The sequence below is a fragment of the Nerophis ophidion genome, linkage group LG04 (genome assembly GCF_033978795.1).
Source record: "Nerophis ophidion isolate RoL-2023_Sa linkage group LG04, RoL_Noph_v1.0, whole genome shotgun sequence".
Lineage (NCBI taxonomy): Eukaryota > Metazoa > Chordata > Actinopteri > Syngnathiformes > Syngnathidae > Nerophis > Nerophis ophidion.
In genome coordinates, this window is record NC_084614.1 from 86451098 (window position 1) to 86463866 (window position 12769).

General features: G+C 40.2%; 1 protein-coding gene across 5 annotated transcripts in view; it reads left to right on the forward strand.

The window, feature by feature from the left end:
* The window catches only part of LOC133552118 (class I histocompatibility antigen, F10 alpha chain-like), a 184903-nt gene that overhangs the window by 88070 nt on the left and 84064 nt on the right, over window positions 1-12769 (forward strand). For 2 of the 5 annotated variants that reach the window (XM_061899474.1, XM_061899473.1), the window contains exons 3-6: window positions 7504-7782; window positions 8888-9196; window positions 9362-9460; window positions 10031-10488. The exons of 2 other annotated variants lie outside the window; for them this stretch is intronic. In XM_061899474.1, coding sequence (XP_061755458.1) covers window positions 7504-7782; window positions 8888-9196; window positions 9362-9460; window positions 10031-10083 — 740 coding nt within the window. In that variant the 3' untranslated portion in view covers window positions 10084-10488. Of the gene's footprint in view, window positions 1-5942; window positions 6312-6993; window positions 7261-7503; window positions 7783-8887; window positions 9197-9361; window positions 9461-10030; window positions 10489-12769 lie in introns of those variants that run through there. One more of the 5 variants, XM_061899472.1, reaches the window with a different exon arrangement.

Consider the following 12769-nt stretch of genomic DNA (forward strand, 5'->3'; position numbering starts at 1 on the left):
CAACCTAATATTAACTTTTTTTTTTAATCACCCACATTAATTAATTTGATTAAAATCAATTTATAAACATTTTATCAAATAAACTCCAATAAAAATAGATATAATAGTGTCTGAACTAAAGGATGTATCTCAACATCTTTCCAATATCGTCCAAATAAATGTGATTTAATTAAATATACAAATATATTGTCACAAATAAAAAGTAGGCTTCACCATAGTTTTTTCTAATTATTTTTTTTTCCCAAATAAGTGTTATTGAATTAAATATAATGAATCCAAACATACTGTACATACATTTATAAATGTTTTCCCAAATCAATTATATTATTACTAATTTTTCTGATTTTTTCAAATTAATAAAGTATATTCATATAAAACAGCATAAGGAAACGCATACAAGCATGTTTAACATATAAACCAACAACGGCGTGGCGCAGTGGAAAAGTGGCCGTGCGCAACCCGAGGGTCCCTGGCTCAAATCCCACCTAGTACCAACCTCGTCACGTCCGTTGTGTCCTGAGCAAGACACTTCACCCTTGCTCCTGATGGGTGTTGGTTGGCGCCTTGCATGGCAGCTCCCTCCATCAGTGTGTGAATGTGTGTGTGAATGGGTAAATGTGGAAGTAGTGTCAAAGCGCTTTGAGTACCTTGAAGGTAGAAAAGCGCTATACAAGTACAACCCATTTATTATATGTCACTGCCCTCAATGAACTTAACAACAATGGGACCCTCTTTTCATCATCGACATCATGGGCTTCAAACAGCAACTCCATGCGCTCAATGTAGGCTGACCATGATTCAATCTCAGACTTAAACTCGTCCGGTCGCTGGGAAAAGTATGCCATCTTCACTTCCAAAAAAAAAACCGCAAGGAACATTCATAAACCGATTAAACCCATCGCCAATATGTTATGTATTCAAATAACGAGGTAGCACACACGTTCAGTAACTTTTATATCTGACTGGGAGTAGCAGTAGCATACACTCTAGAGAGGGATCATCAACACTCATGTACAGCACTTGGTGAGCATGCTAAGTAGACACAACTCAACTACGGCAAGTCAGTCAGGACAAACTACGCTGAGTCAGCATGCACATTAATATACCACAGGGGGACTAAACATACTAGATGCCGGATCACAACACATTTCTTCACACGAAAATTAATCTTTAACATCAATAATTGTCCCTCAGTGGACACCATAGTCAGAGAGAACTGGGCGCCATTGGTTTAACTCTTATCTTACTGATAGGATGCAGTGTGTCTCCCATAACAATGTGACCTCGGACTACGTTAAGGTAACGTGTGGAGTTCCCCAGGGTTCGGTCCTTGGCCCTGCACTCTTCAGCATCTACATGCTGCCGCTAGGTGACATCATACGCAAATACGGTGTTAGCTTTCACTGTTATGCTGATGACACCCAACTCTACATGCCCCTAAAGCTGACCAACACGCCGGATTGTAGTCAGCTGGAGGCGTGTCTTAATGAAATTAAACAATGGATGTCCGCTAACTATTTGCAACTCAACGCCAAAAAAACGGAAATGCTGATTATCGGTCCTGCTAGACACCGAACTCTATTTAATAATACAACTCTAACATTTGACAACCAAACAATTAAACAAGGCGACACGGTAAAGAATCTGGGTATTATCTTCGACCCAACTCTCTCCTTTGAGGCACACATTAAAAGCGTTACTAAAACGGCCTTCTTTCATCTCCGTAATATCGCTAAAATTCGCTCCATTCTGTCCACTAAAGACGCTGAGATCATTATCCATGCGTTTGTTACGTCTCGCCTCGACTACTGTAACGTATTATTTTCGGGTCTCCCCATGTCTAGCATTAAAAGATTACAGTTGGTACAAAATGCGGCTGCTAGACTTTTGACAAGAACAAGAAAGTTCTCATAGTCATTATTGTCACCGATGTCCCACTGGGTGTGAGTTTTCCTTGCCCTTATGTGGGCCTACCGAGGATGTCGTGGTGGTTTGTGCAGCCCTTTGAGACACTAGTGATTTAGGGCTATATAAGTAAACATTGATTGATTGATTGATTGATTGATATTTGACAATGTTTTTCTTTTCCACTGAAAAGGTGAGACCTGTTTTATGACTGTCTGAACACTTTATAAGATAGTAAAGTTAAAAATGCCCGTCCAGCGAATTCGTTGCAATACAGTGTTAGCTAAGGTGTTTACTTACATTTTGATGTGTTTTGAAGAAATGTGCAATTCCGTTTTTGTACTTAAATGTTTGATGTAAGTTGGCCAGTGTGATTAACATTTAGTAGAGTCTGAATTGAATGGGGTTGTGAAGGATGTCTTTTTACATGTTTATTCTGGTCACTGTGTTTGAACTACTGATTTGTGATTTATTGTTATTTAGCATCTGGGCATATTGAATATGAGACAGATTTATATGTTAATGTGTTCTTTTGCATTGAGACACATTTGTAATGTGAAAGTTTTTCTTTTCCACTGAAAAGCTTAATGACCAGAGCCAGAGAGGACCACTAGTGTGAGCAAATAAATGCAACAAGGTCTCATCCACAATCCAGAACCACTGTGTCCAGTGTCCAATCTCTCCGCACAACAACCCACCTTATAAACACTAAAAACACAACGCAGAGTCCAAGGGTGTGTCGAGAGGCAGTGACATTGTGGGTTACATAAACAAGGAAGTGCGCTATCAAACGGGATCGATAGAGTCCAAAACATGATCAAAACATAATAGGAAAATACAAAAAGGGGACTAAACATACTAGATGTGTGATCCGGAAGCCGGATCACAACACATTTCTTCACCAAAAAATTCATCTTTAACATCAATATTTATGAAACATGTCCACAAAAAAAATCTAGCTGTCAACACTGAATACTGCATTCTTTTCACAGTTTATGAACTTACATTCAGATTTTGTTGGAAGTATTATTCAATAAATATATTTATAAAGGATTTTTGAATTGTTGCTATTTTTAGAATATTTAAAAAAAAATCTCACGTACCCCTTGGCATACCTTCAAGTACCCCCAGGGGTACGCGTACCCCCATTTGAGAACCACTGCTGTAGAGGATGTGACTCATTTGTTTGTGGAATTTGGGAGGGGGTCAGAAATCGTTTGAGAGCCAGTTAAGGGTGTGGAGATATCAAATTTGGCATATGTATAGATGAAGGGAACATAGAAAATGCTTGTCAATATAATTATGTTGCAAGCTAAACATTTTTGTATAAAAATGTTGATTTCTGAAAGTGAAAACAACATTTTCACATTGGCTTAATGATTTACAAATAGGTGGTTCGGGCATCTGGTCAGGATGCCACCCGAACGCCTCCCCAGGGAGGTGTTAAGGGTACGTCTGACCGGTAGGAGGCCACGGGGAAGACCCAGGACACGTTGGGAAGACTATGTCTCCCAACTGGCCTGGGAAGGCCTTGGAATCCCCCGGGAGGAGCTGTGCAAAGTGGCTGGGGAGAGGGAAGTCAGGGCTTCCCTGCTTAGGCTGCTTCCCCCGCAACCCGACCTCGGATAAGCGGAAGAAGCTGGATGGATGGAATTAAATCTTGGATATTGGTTAGAAGTAGAACATCCCTCATGTTCGAATCTCTATTGGAGGAATTTGAATTGGATTAGCACTATTTGTAAATGTGGTATTTTTCATTATTATTGTGATTATTATTTTGAAATAATGTATTTGTATTGTCTTTTACTTCACTTTCCTTGACATGTTTTTTTTTAAACGCTAATTGCTCATCCTGGTGGATGTTTGAAATGGTTTGTATGTGTTGAAAGTAGAGATGTCCGATAATGGCTTTTTTGCCGATATCCGTTATTCCGATATTGTCCAACTCTTGATTACCGATTCCGATATCAACGGACACCGATATATACAGTCGTGGAATGAACACATTATTATGCCTAATTTAGTTGTGATGCCCCGCTGGATGCATTAAACAATGTAACAAGGTTTTCCAAAATAAATCAACTGAAGTTATGGAGAAAAATGCCAACATGGCACTGCCATATTTATTATTGAAGTCACAAAGTGCAATATTTTTGGGAACATGCCTCAAAACCAGGGGTCACCAAGGCGGTGCCCGCGGGCACCAGGTCACCCGTAAGGACCAGATGAGTCGCCCGCTGGCCTGTTCTAAAATTAGCTCAAATAGCAGCACTTACCAGTGAGCTGCCTCTATTTTTTAAATGGGATTTATTTACTGGCAAGCTCGTCTCGCTTTGCTCGACATTTTTAATTCTAAGAGAGACAAAACTCAAACAGAATTTTAAAATTCAAGAAAATATTTTAAAGACTTGGTCTTCACTTGTTTAAATAAATTCATTTATTTTTTTACTTTGCTTCTTATAACTTTCAGAAAGACAATTTTAGAGAAAAAATACAACCTTAAAAATGATTTTAGGATTTTCAAAAACATATACCTTTTTACCTTTTAAATTCCTTCCTCTTCCTGACAATTTAAATCAATGTTCAAGTAAATTAATTTTTGTTGTTGTAAAGAATAATAAATACATTTTAATTTAATTCTTTATTTTAGCTTCTGTTTTTTCGACAAAAAATATTTGTGAAATATTTCTTCAATTATGATTAAAATTCAAAAAAATTATTGTGGCAAATCTCGAAAAACCTTTAGAATCAAATTTAAATCTTATTTCAAAGTCTTTTGAATTTTCTTTTAAAATTCTTCTTCTGGAAAATCTAGAAGAAATGATGATTTGTCTTTGTTAGAAATATAGCTTGGTCCAACTCGTTATATATTCTAACAAAGTGCAGATTGGATTTTAACCTATTTAAAACATGTCATAAAAATTCTACAATTAATCTTAATCAGGAAAAAATACTAATGATGTTCCATAAATTCTTTTTTTTAATTTTTTCAAAAAGATTCAAATTAGCTAGTTTTTCTCTTCTTTTTTTCGGTTGAATTTTGAATTTTAAAGAGTCGAAATTGAAGATAAACTATGTTTCAAAATGTAATGTTCCTTTTTTTCCTGTTTTCTCCTCTTTTAAACCGTTCAATTAAGTGTTTTTTTCATCATTTATTCTCTACAAAAAACCTTCCATAAAAGGAAAAAAAATGTATGACTGAATGACAGACAGAAATACCCATTTTTTTATACATATAGATTTATTTATTAAAGGTAGATTGAGCAAATTGGTTATTTCTGGCAATTTATTTAAGTGTGTATCAAACTGGTAGCCCTTCGCATTAATCAGTACCCAAGAAGTAGCTCTTGGTTTCAAAAAGGTTGCTGACCCCTGATATAAATGAATGTAACGATGGTAATAAAATGTTATATAGCAAAGTAAAAGTTGTGTTTCTTATCTAAGTAAATGTAACTCGTTACTACTCACCTACGTGGATAAGTGTGTTCACCTTTGACAGGTACGACAAAATAAAAATAAAAATAAAAATGATCACCATCGAGTTCAATGTTTGGCTTTACCGTGTCTACTTTTACTTTCACTTTCTTTGATATTCTGCCAGCAGAAGCGTCTGCCTCACACTTTTCCCCCGCGTTCAGCACTTTGGCCACAGCGAGTCCATCTCATGAAGGCTTTCTGCTGACTTTTTTACTCAGGATGAAACTTCCTGATGCAACCCTGGCCGGGAATCGAACCCATGCGAGGCAGATGCGTGTCCCGTTACCCCAGCAGGGACGCCTCACGCTTGGGAGACATAACGGAGGTGAAAGTTAAGACGTGAAATAAAAAGAAGTGAGGATGTCCTGCGGTGTAGCGACTTTATGTCTATCAATCATTATTTGTATTGATGCTTTCTTGAGAGGACTACAATACGATCACTGATCGGATGTTCCAGCCCTGTCATTACTTTTAACTCTCAATCTCACCTTCATTCCTCTTTCTTTCTTTTCTTTCCAAGTTTGGCGGCCAACTTGACACACCTTTTTGTTGTCAAGTCACGTGATTTCCCAGAAAAGCCACACAAGCATTTACCTGACGTGGCCACAAGGGGCGCTCTCTAGTGAGTCCAGTAGAAGACTTCTTGTCAGTTGACTGCTGCCACTTTTCTGTGCAGAATAGCGTTTCGTTTTCTCTCCTCACTGTGACGTCACAGAATGCTGACTCCTCATTGGCTCAGGTGGAGTATTATAAAAAGAGCCTCGACAGTTCCTGGTTCATTTTTCCTGTTTGCGAGTCAAGCGAGTGTTCTTCACTTTTGTCTTTCTCTGCGGGATTAAAAGTGGCAAACATCTTTTTGTTTCGCGCTGACATCATGAACTTGTTTTTATTCTTTCTTCTGGTCGTGCAAATGCACAGCGTGACGCCTGGTAAGTCCTTTTTATAAGTTTATTAATATTTTATTCATAAATCCTCTTTGTGCCTTCACTTATTTGACTTCTGAGAGTTTCTGTTACTTATTAATTAAATTATTGTTGTATTATTTAAGCCCCTTATTACTTAATCCTGGTTCTTTTTAAACATATTTTATTGTTTTCCCTTTTTCCTAGTAAAAATTCAAAATGTTCCAATAAGGTTACAGAAGCAGATAAATCCGTTTAGGCTCTTTATTTTTTTTGACTTTAGTGTTTCTTGTTCAAAGACTTATTTTTTCCAAGGCTTGTAAGAACGAACACAAATCTTCAAACACGGAAGTGTCAGAAACTAATCAAGTGTAGTAACATCACCCCGCCACAAGATGTCAGTAAGAGTCGACATCAAATGGGCAGAACAGGTTGTGTTCAACTCTGTTGTACTTTTTATTCAGCCTCCATTGTAGAAAATATATGTTTATTTTCAAAATGTTCAAACCGTCAACAGATGTTAGTAATATTATTAATGTGTTGTATTTGTCATAGAACATGTGAGTCTTGACTGTGATATCTAGCAGTGTTTGATGTTCACTTTAAGACCCGACTGAAGACGGAAGGAGCTAAAATATTCACAGTGCAAGATTGTTGAACATGAAACAAAATAATAAAAAGTCATCCTGTTGTTGTTTTCTTCTTTCAGTGATTCACACGCTGCAGTATTTCCACACTGCGTCCTCTCAAGTTCCAAACTTCCCAGAGTATGTGAGTGTTGGTTATGTTGATGGAGTTCAGATTTCTCACTATGACAGCAACAGCAGGAAAGCAGAAGCCAAACAGGACTGGATGAACAAAATCACAGCAGAGGATCCAAAATACTGGCAGATACAAACAGAGATCGGTGTTGTTAGTGAGTTGACTGGCAAACACAACCTTGAAGTTCTTAAGAAGCGTTTCAACCAAACTGGAGGTTTGTTTATGTTGAACTTTCTACTACTTAAATGTATTTGATGTACTCTTTTTATACTGTAGTAAACACACATTACTGCACTGATACTTGTCTCTGTCCATCCCATAATAACCTACACTAATACTGCGTGTGTGTGTGTGTGTGTGTGTGTGTGTGTGTGTGTGTGTGTGTGTGTGTGTGTGTGTGTGTGTGTGTGTGTGTGTGTGTGTGTCACTCTGCTTTACAACACTGTGTGTGTCTCAGGTGTTCACATTCTCCAGAGGATGACTGGATGTGAATGGAATGATGAGACTGATGAAGTTAAAGGTTGGGATCAGGAAGGTTATGATGGAGAAGATTTCATATCGTTGGACATGAAGACATGGACATTTACTGCAGCAAAACAACAAGCTTTCCCCACCAAACTCAATTGGGACCAGGACAAACATCTACTAGACCACCAAAAGTTTTACTACACTGAGATATGTCCTTCTTACTTGAAGAAGTATGTGAACAATGGGAAGGAGGTCCTAATGAGAACAGGTAGAAACACAACATGTACTTTCACCTTTTAACTTGTTAGCACTCCCCCTATAGGAACATTACTGACATTACACCCTGTCTCTTTATACTCTTCTCTCTTTCTCTCACCTTCTCTCCATCTTTACTTCCATTTACACCTTCTCTCCATATTTACCTCCGTTCTCTCCTTTTCCCTCCATCTTTACCTCCATCTTTACCTCTGTCCACTTTTACTCTCCATCTTTATCTCATTCTCTCCTTCTCTCCATCTTTACTTCTGTTCTCTCCTTTTCCCTCCATCTTTACCTCCATCCTCACATTCTCTCCATCTTTACCTCCATCCACTCTTACTCTCCATCTTTACCTCATTCTCACCTTCTCTCCATCTTTACCTCCATCCACACCTTCTCTCCATATTTACCTCCGTTCTCTCCTTTTCCCTCCATCTTTACCTCCATCCTCACTTTCTCTCCATCTTTACCTCCATCTACACTTTCTCTCCATCTTTATCTCCTTCTCTCCATCTTTACCTCCGTTCTCTCCTTTTCCCTCCATCTTTACCTCATCCTCACCTTCTCTCCATCTTTACCGCTGTCCACTCTTACTTTCCATCTTTATCTCATTCTCTCCATCTTTACCTCATTCTCAACTTCTCTCCATCTTTACCTCCATCCACACCTCATCTCCATATTTACCTCTGTTCTCTCCTTCTCTCTATCTTTACCTCCCTCCACACCTTCACTCCATCTTTACCTCTGTTCTCATCTTTTCTCCATCTTTACCTCCATCCACACGTTCTCTCCATATTTACCTCTGTTCTCACTTTCTCTCCATCTTTACCTCCGTTATTACATTCTCTCCATCTTTACTTTAATCCACACCTTCTCTCCATCTTTGCCTCCATCCACACCTTTTCTCCATATTCTCTCCATCCACACCTTCTCATCTTTACCTCCATCCACACCTTCTCTCCATCCACACCTTCTCCTCATTTTACCTCCATCCCCACCTTCTCTCCATCTTTACCTCCATCCACACCTTCTTTACCTCCGTCCACACCTTCTCTCCATCCACACCTTCTCCCCACGTTGTCCTGTGTTCACACGTGACATCACTTCCTGTGCAGAGCTTCCAGAGGTGTTCCTGCTCCAGAAGACGCCGTCCTCTCCGGTCAGCTGCATGGCGACAGGTTTCTACCCCGACGGTGCCGACCTGTTTTGGAGGAAAGACGGCGAGCAGATCTTCGAGGACGTGGAGCACGGAGAGATACTCCCCAACCACGACGGAACCTTCCAGATGTCGGTGGCGCTGAAAGTGGAGGTGACGGCCGACGTGGAGGGCAAGTACGAATGTGTGTTTCAGCTGTCAGGCGTCAAGGAGGACTTGGTCACCAAGCTGGAGAGAAGAAGCATCCTGAGCAACGCAAGCCATGAAGGTGAGAAAGACACATTTAGTTGGAGATGTTTCCCATCACAAGTCCACCTGTCACCATTATTGATCCATGTCACCATGACAACGCTTGACGTCTGCATGCAAAGTAGTCATGAAGGTTTCCTCTTCATGCTTTGTCACTCCACTTGTGCTTTTTTGCTCTCCACAGACAACTTGAGCGTCGCCCTCGCTGCCACGGCGGCGGTCCTCGCTGTGGCGGCCATCATCATCATCATGGTCATGGTCAGGCGTCACAGAAACAGACAAGGTGAGGGACGCCAATGTCCTCTGTCTTCTTCTTCTCGGTGCACTCGGTCCAGGCCGTGAGTTGATGCTTTCATCCGGGCTGCAAAGGTGCGGCCATCTTTTAGTTGCCTTCCAGCCAAACACTCAAAGATCCACAGAGACAGAGCGCACACTCTCACGTAGAAACACGGCGTGACGTGAGGGGAAAAGTCCACTTCACCTTGTTTCTCTTTCATTTCAGCCCAGTACGATCCAGCTGGTAAGTAAAACATCTTTTCTTTGAGCCGCAAGAAACAAAGCCGTGGTGAAGCGTCACTCACATGGAGGTCTGATGTGGACCTTTGTTACAAGTTTAGCCGGAAAAGCCCAACTGGAGCTGACTCCTTCACAATAAAAGTCCCTCCTGTGAGCACACGCAATACAAAGTCTGGCATATCTCACTTTTGACAGGAGTCCTCATGATGAGGATCAGCCAAATGAGACATCAAGTGTGCTGACTCGTCATGTTTCCAAGTCACACCTCAAAGATCTGATGTGAGTGACGAGGCACCTTCTGGATGTTCTTCCTTCACCGTTTGCGTTTGTCCCGCAGCTCGCCACGGCGGCGTGGAGCTCGACGAGAACGTGCAGGCGGCTGAAGGCTGAGTAAGCTCACATGGACTGTCTGCACCTCCAAATGTTCTTGTGTGAAGATGATGTTCAACTTGGATTCACCTGCTTCTGTCGGGAATGTGCTGAGTGGTCTTCTTCCTCCAGGATGCTTTGTGCACTGGAACACAGGGAGATGTCTCCATCGCTGAGGGACGTCATCACACTCGGAGATGAGATGGAGATGTGCTTTGTTCTTCGTCCGACTGCTCCTCACGCTATTCCATGTATTCTTCTTTGGCCGTTAAAAGACTTTCAAGATCAAACGTTGGTGGCTGTAAAATCGCACGTTTCATGGCCTTGACGTCATGACGAGGATTTCTTCTTTTCTTTCAATGGCCGCTGCTTATGATCAATATCACATTGTGTCACATCTCTGTCAATAAATCCGTTTTTTCTCCACTCGCCTCGCACTGCTTTCTTGGGGACCAGGAAGAGTCTCAGTCATAAAAATGGTAGAAGTAGGTCATTTTTATTTATGTTTGTATTTTTTCATTCAACACTTAAATCCCTTGATCAATTTCAGGTTTATCCGTCCTTATCAGTCTTTTTTTTTTCATAATTTACGCCATTTTTGTCAAAACTTTGTTTTGTTATGGCAAAAGCACAAAATAATAATTTTCACTCAACGTAATTGCAATCTTAAATATGTCAATTCATAACATCGATATTAATTCATTATTTTTTTGAGCAATGACAATTAAAACTTGTCCCATTGAAATTATTAGGATCCAAACGGGCCCCACTCATAAAAATAAGTCAAACATTATTTTTACTTTCAACACTTAAGTCCCTCGATAAACTTCAGATCCATCCCTCGTTTCTGTGACGACCTGTCACGTCAGGTGTCACGCGGTCTGTTTGCGTTTGTGTTTATCTCCTAGTCAGCGCTCTTATTTTGGTCCCACTTCCTGTTTGTCTCCCTGAGCCCTTTTCCCTCCTCACCTGTCGCTGATTGGCAGCCTGGCCACACCTGGTCATGGGGTGAGGGTGATGGGTCAAACGCAGAGGAAAATCTCACCACACCTAGTGTGTGTGTGACAATCATTGGTACTTTTACTTTAATCAACTGACTTCTATTTATGCCTGCCTCGCCCTCCAGTCAGGGCTCAAGGATTGTTTTGTGAAACGTTACTTTGGTTTTTCTGTATGCTGCTTATGCTTCTGTGCACTTCCCTGCTGCACCTCCTTGTGCTCCCTGTGGGAATTAAAAGACTCTCACCCGCACGTCGTCCTCCTGTCTCCTGCATCTTGGGGTCACAACTAGAGCAGCCATGCAAGTACGTGACAGCTTCTTCATTTCTGTTTTTTTTTTTTTTGCCCTGTTAGTCAAAAACCCTTTTTTTGTAGGATAAACACAAAATATCCTATAAAAATACTCTTAAGTCAAATTTTGTATGTGACGTAATTGGAGCCATGACTAGTTTAAATACTTTGTAACAACATTGAGTTTGATTCATTATTATTTTTGAGCAATGACAGCTTTAAAGAGAAAACAACCTGCATGGCAGCTTTATTAGACTCAACAATGCAACTTTTCTTTGTTGCATTTAACATGTTTTCACCTCTTTTATTCCACTATTTAGGTTTTTTTATACACTATCTGTAGAATGTGTCGTGTATGAGCTTATATGGGACATAATGTATAATATTTCTAATTGCCTTTTTCTTTTTCATGCCTTTTTAACCTGAGTCTTTCAAGCAAAATCGTTCCAAAAATCAGCAAACCCGCCTTTCTTCTTCCTCCGTCAAAAGTAGGTGAATCCACAAATATAAATAACTACAGACCGATTTCCAAATTGGGTTAATGTTGAATGTCCAATCCAAGATGGCCGACAGGACTGTCTTTTGTTTGTCTGCTTGTCAAAGTGGTCTGAATTTCTATGTGTTTTAGTCTCTTTTTTTAGCCGATTTAAGTAAATTGCACTAGTTTTAAGCGTAACAATTGATGAATGAAGGCTTACTTCCAAAAAGTGGTATTTCTGACTGCTTTTGTTGGATTTGGAAATCTGGAGGCCTCTGACCTGCAGAAGCCGGGAGATGTTTTGCTAGCTGAAATTTTGGCCTTCCATCTGCCACAGTCTGGATCTATACTAGTCTCAGCTTGGCCTTCCACTACCTACAGTCTGAGTCGACTGGCTTCATCTTGGCCTTCCGTCTTCCACGGCCTGGATCCATCTTAGCCTCAGACTGACTAAAGCTGGGCCTCTGCTAGCCTTAGCTTGGTCTTCCAACTCTTGTAGCTTGGACATCTGAACTTTGATTATTGGACCTGGGTAGGTAGTAAAACAATTTAACAATGACTTTGACAAAAGCTCTCTATTTAATATTAATGCTTTTTCCTGGACTTGTTTTCTGCAATTGTAGTGGGGTACCTGACCAGGTGCTCCACCAACCTTTAACTCTACCAAACGCAATAACAATCACCTGGTCCTTTGAAACTACAGCATTTACACAAAGGTTATTGATATCCACATGTGGGTCAGTGCTAAATAATTCTAACCAGCTTCAGTTATGGTGTATTTCTGTGCTAAACAGATGGTTTTCTCCTTCTGATATTACTCATTTTGATATTGTGAAGCCAAATAATGTTGTCATGAGGTCACCTTGCCATATGAAACGGAAAATCTTTATATTGCTCTTATTTCTGCTATCAGGCAATGTGCAACCAAATCCAGGTCCA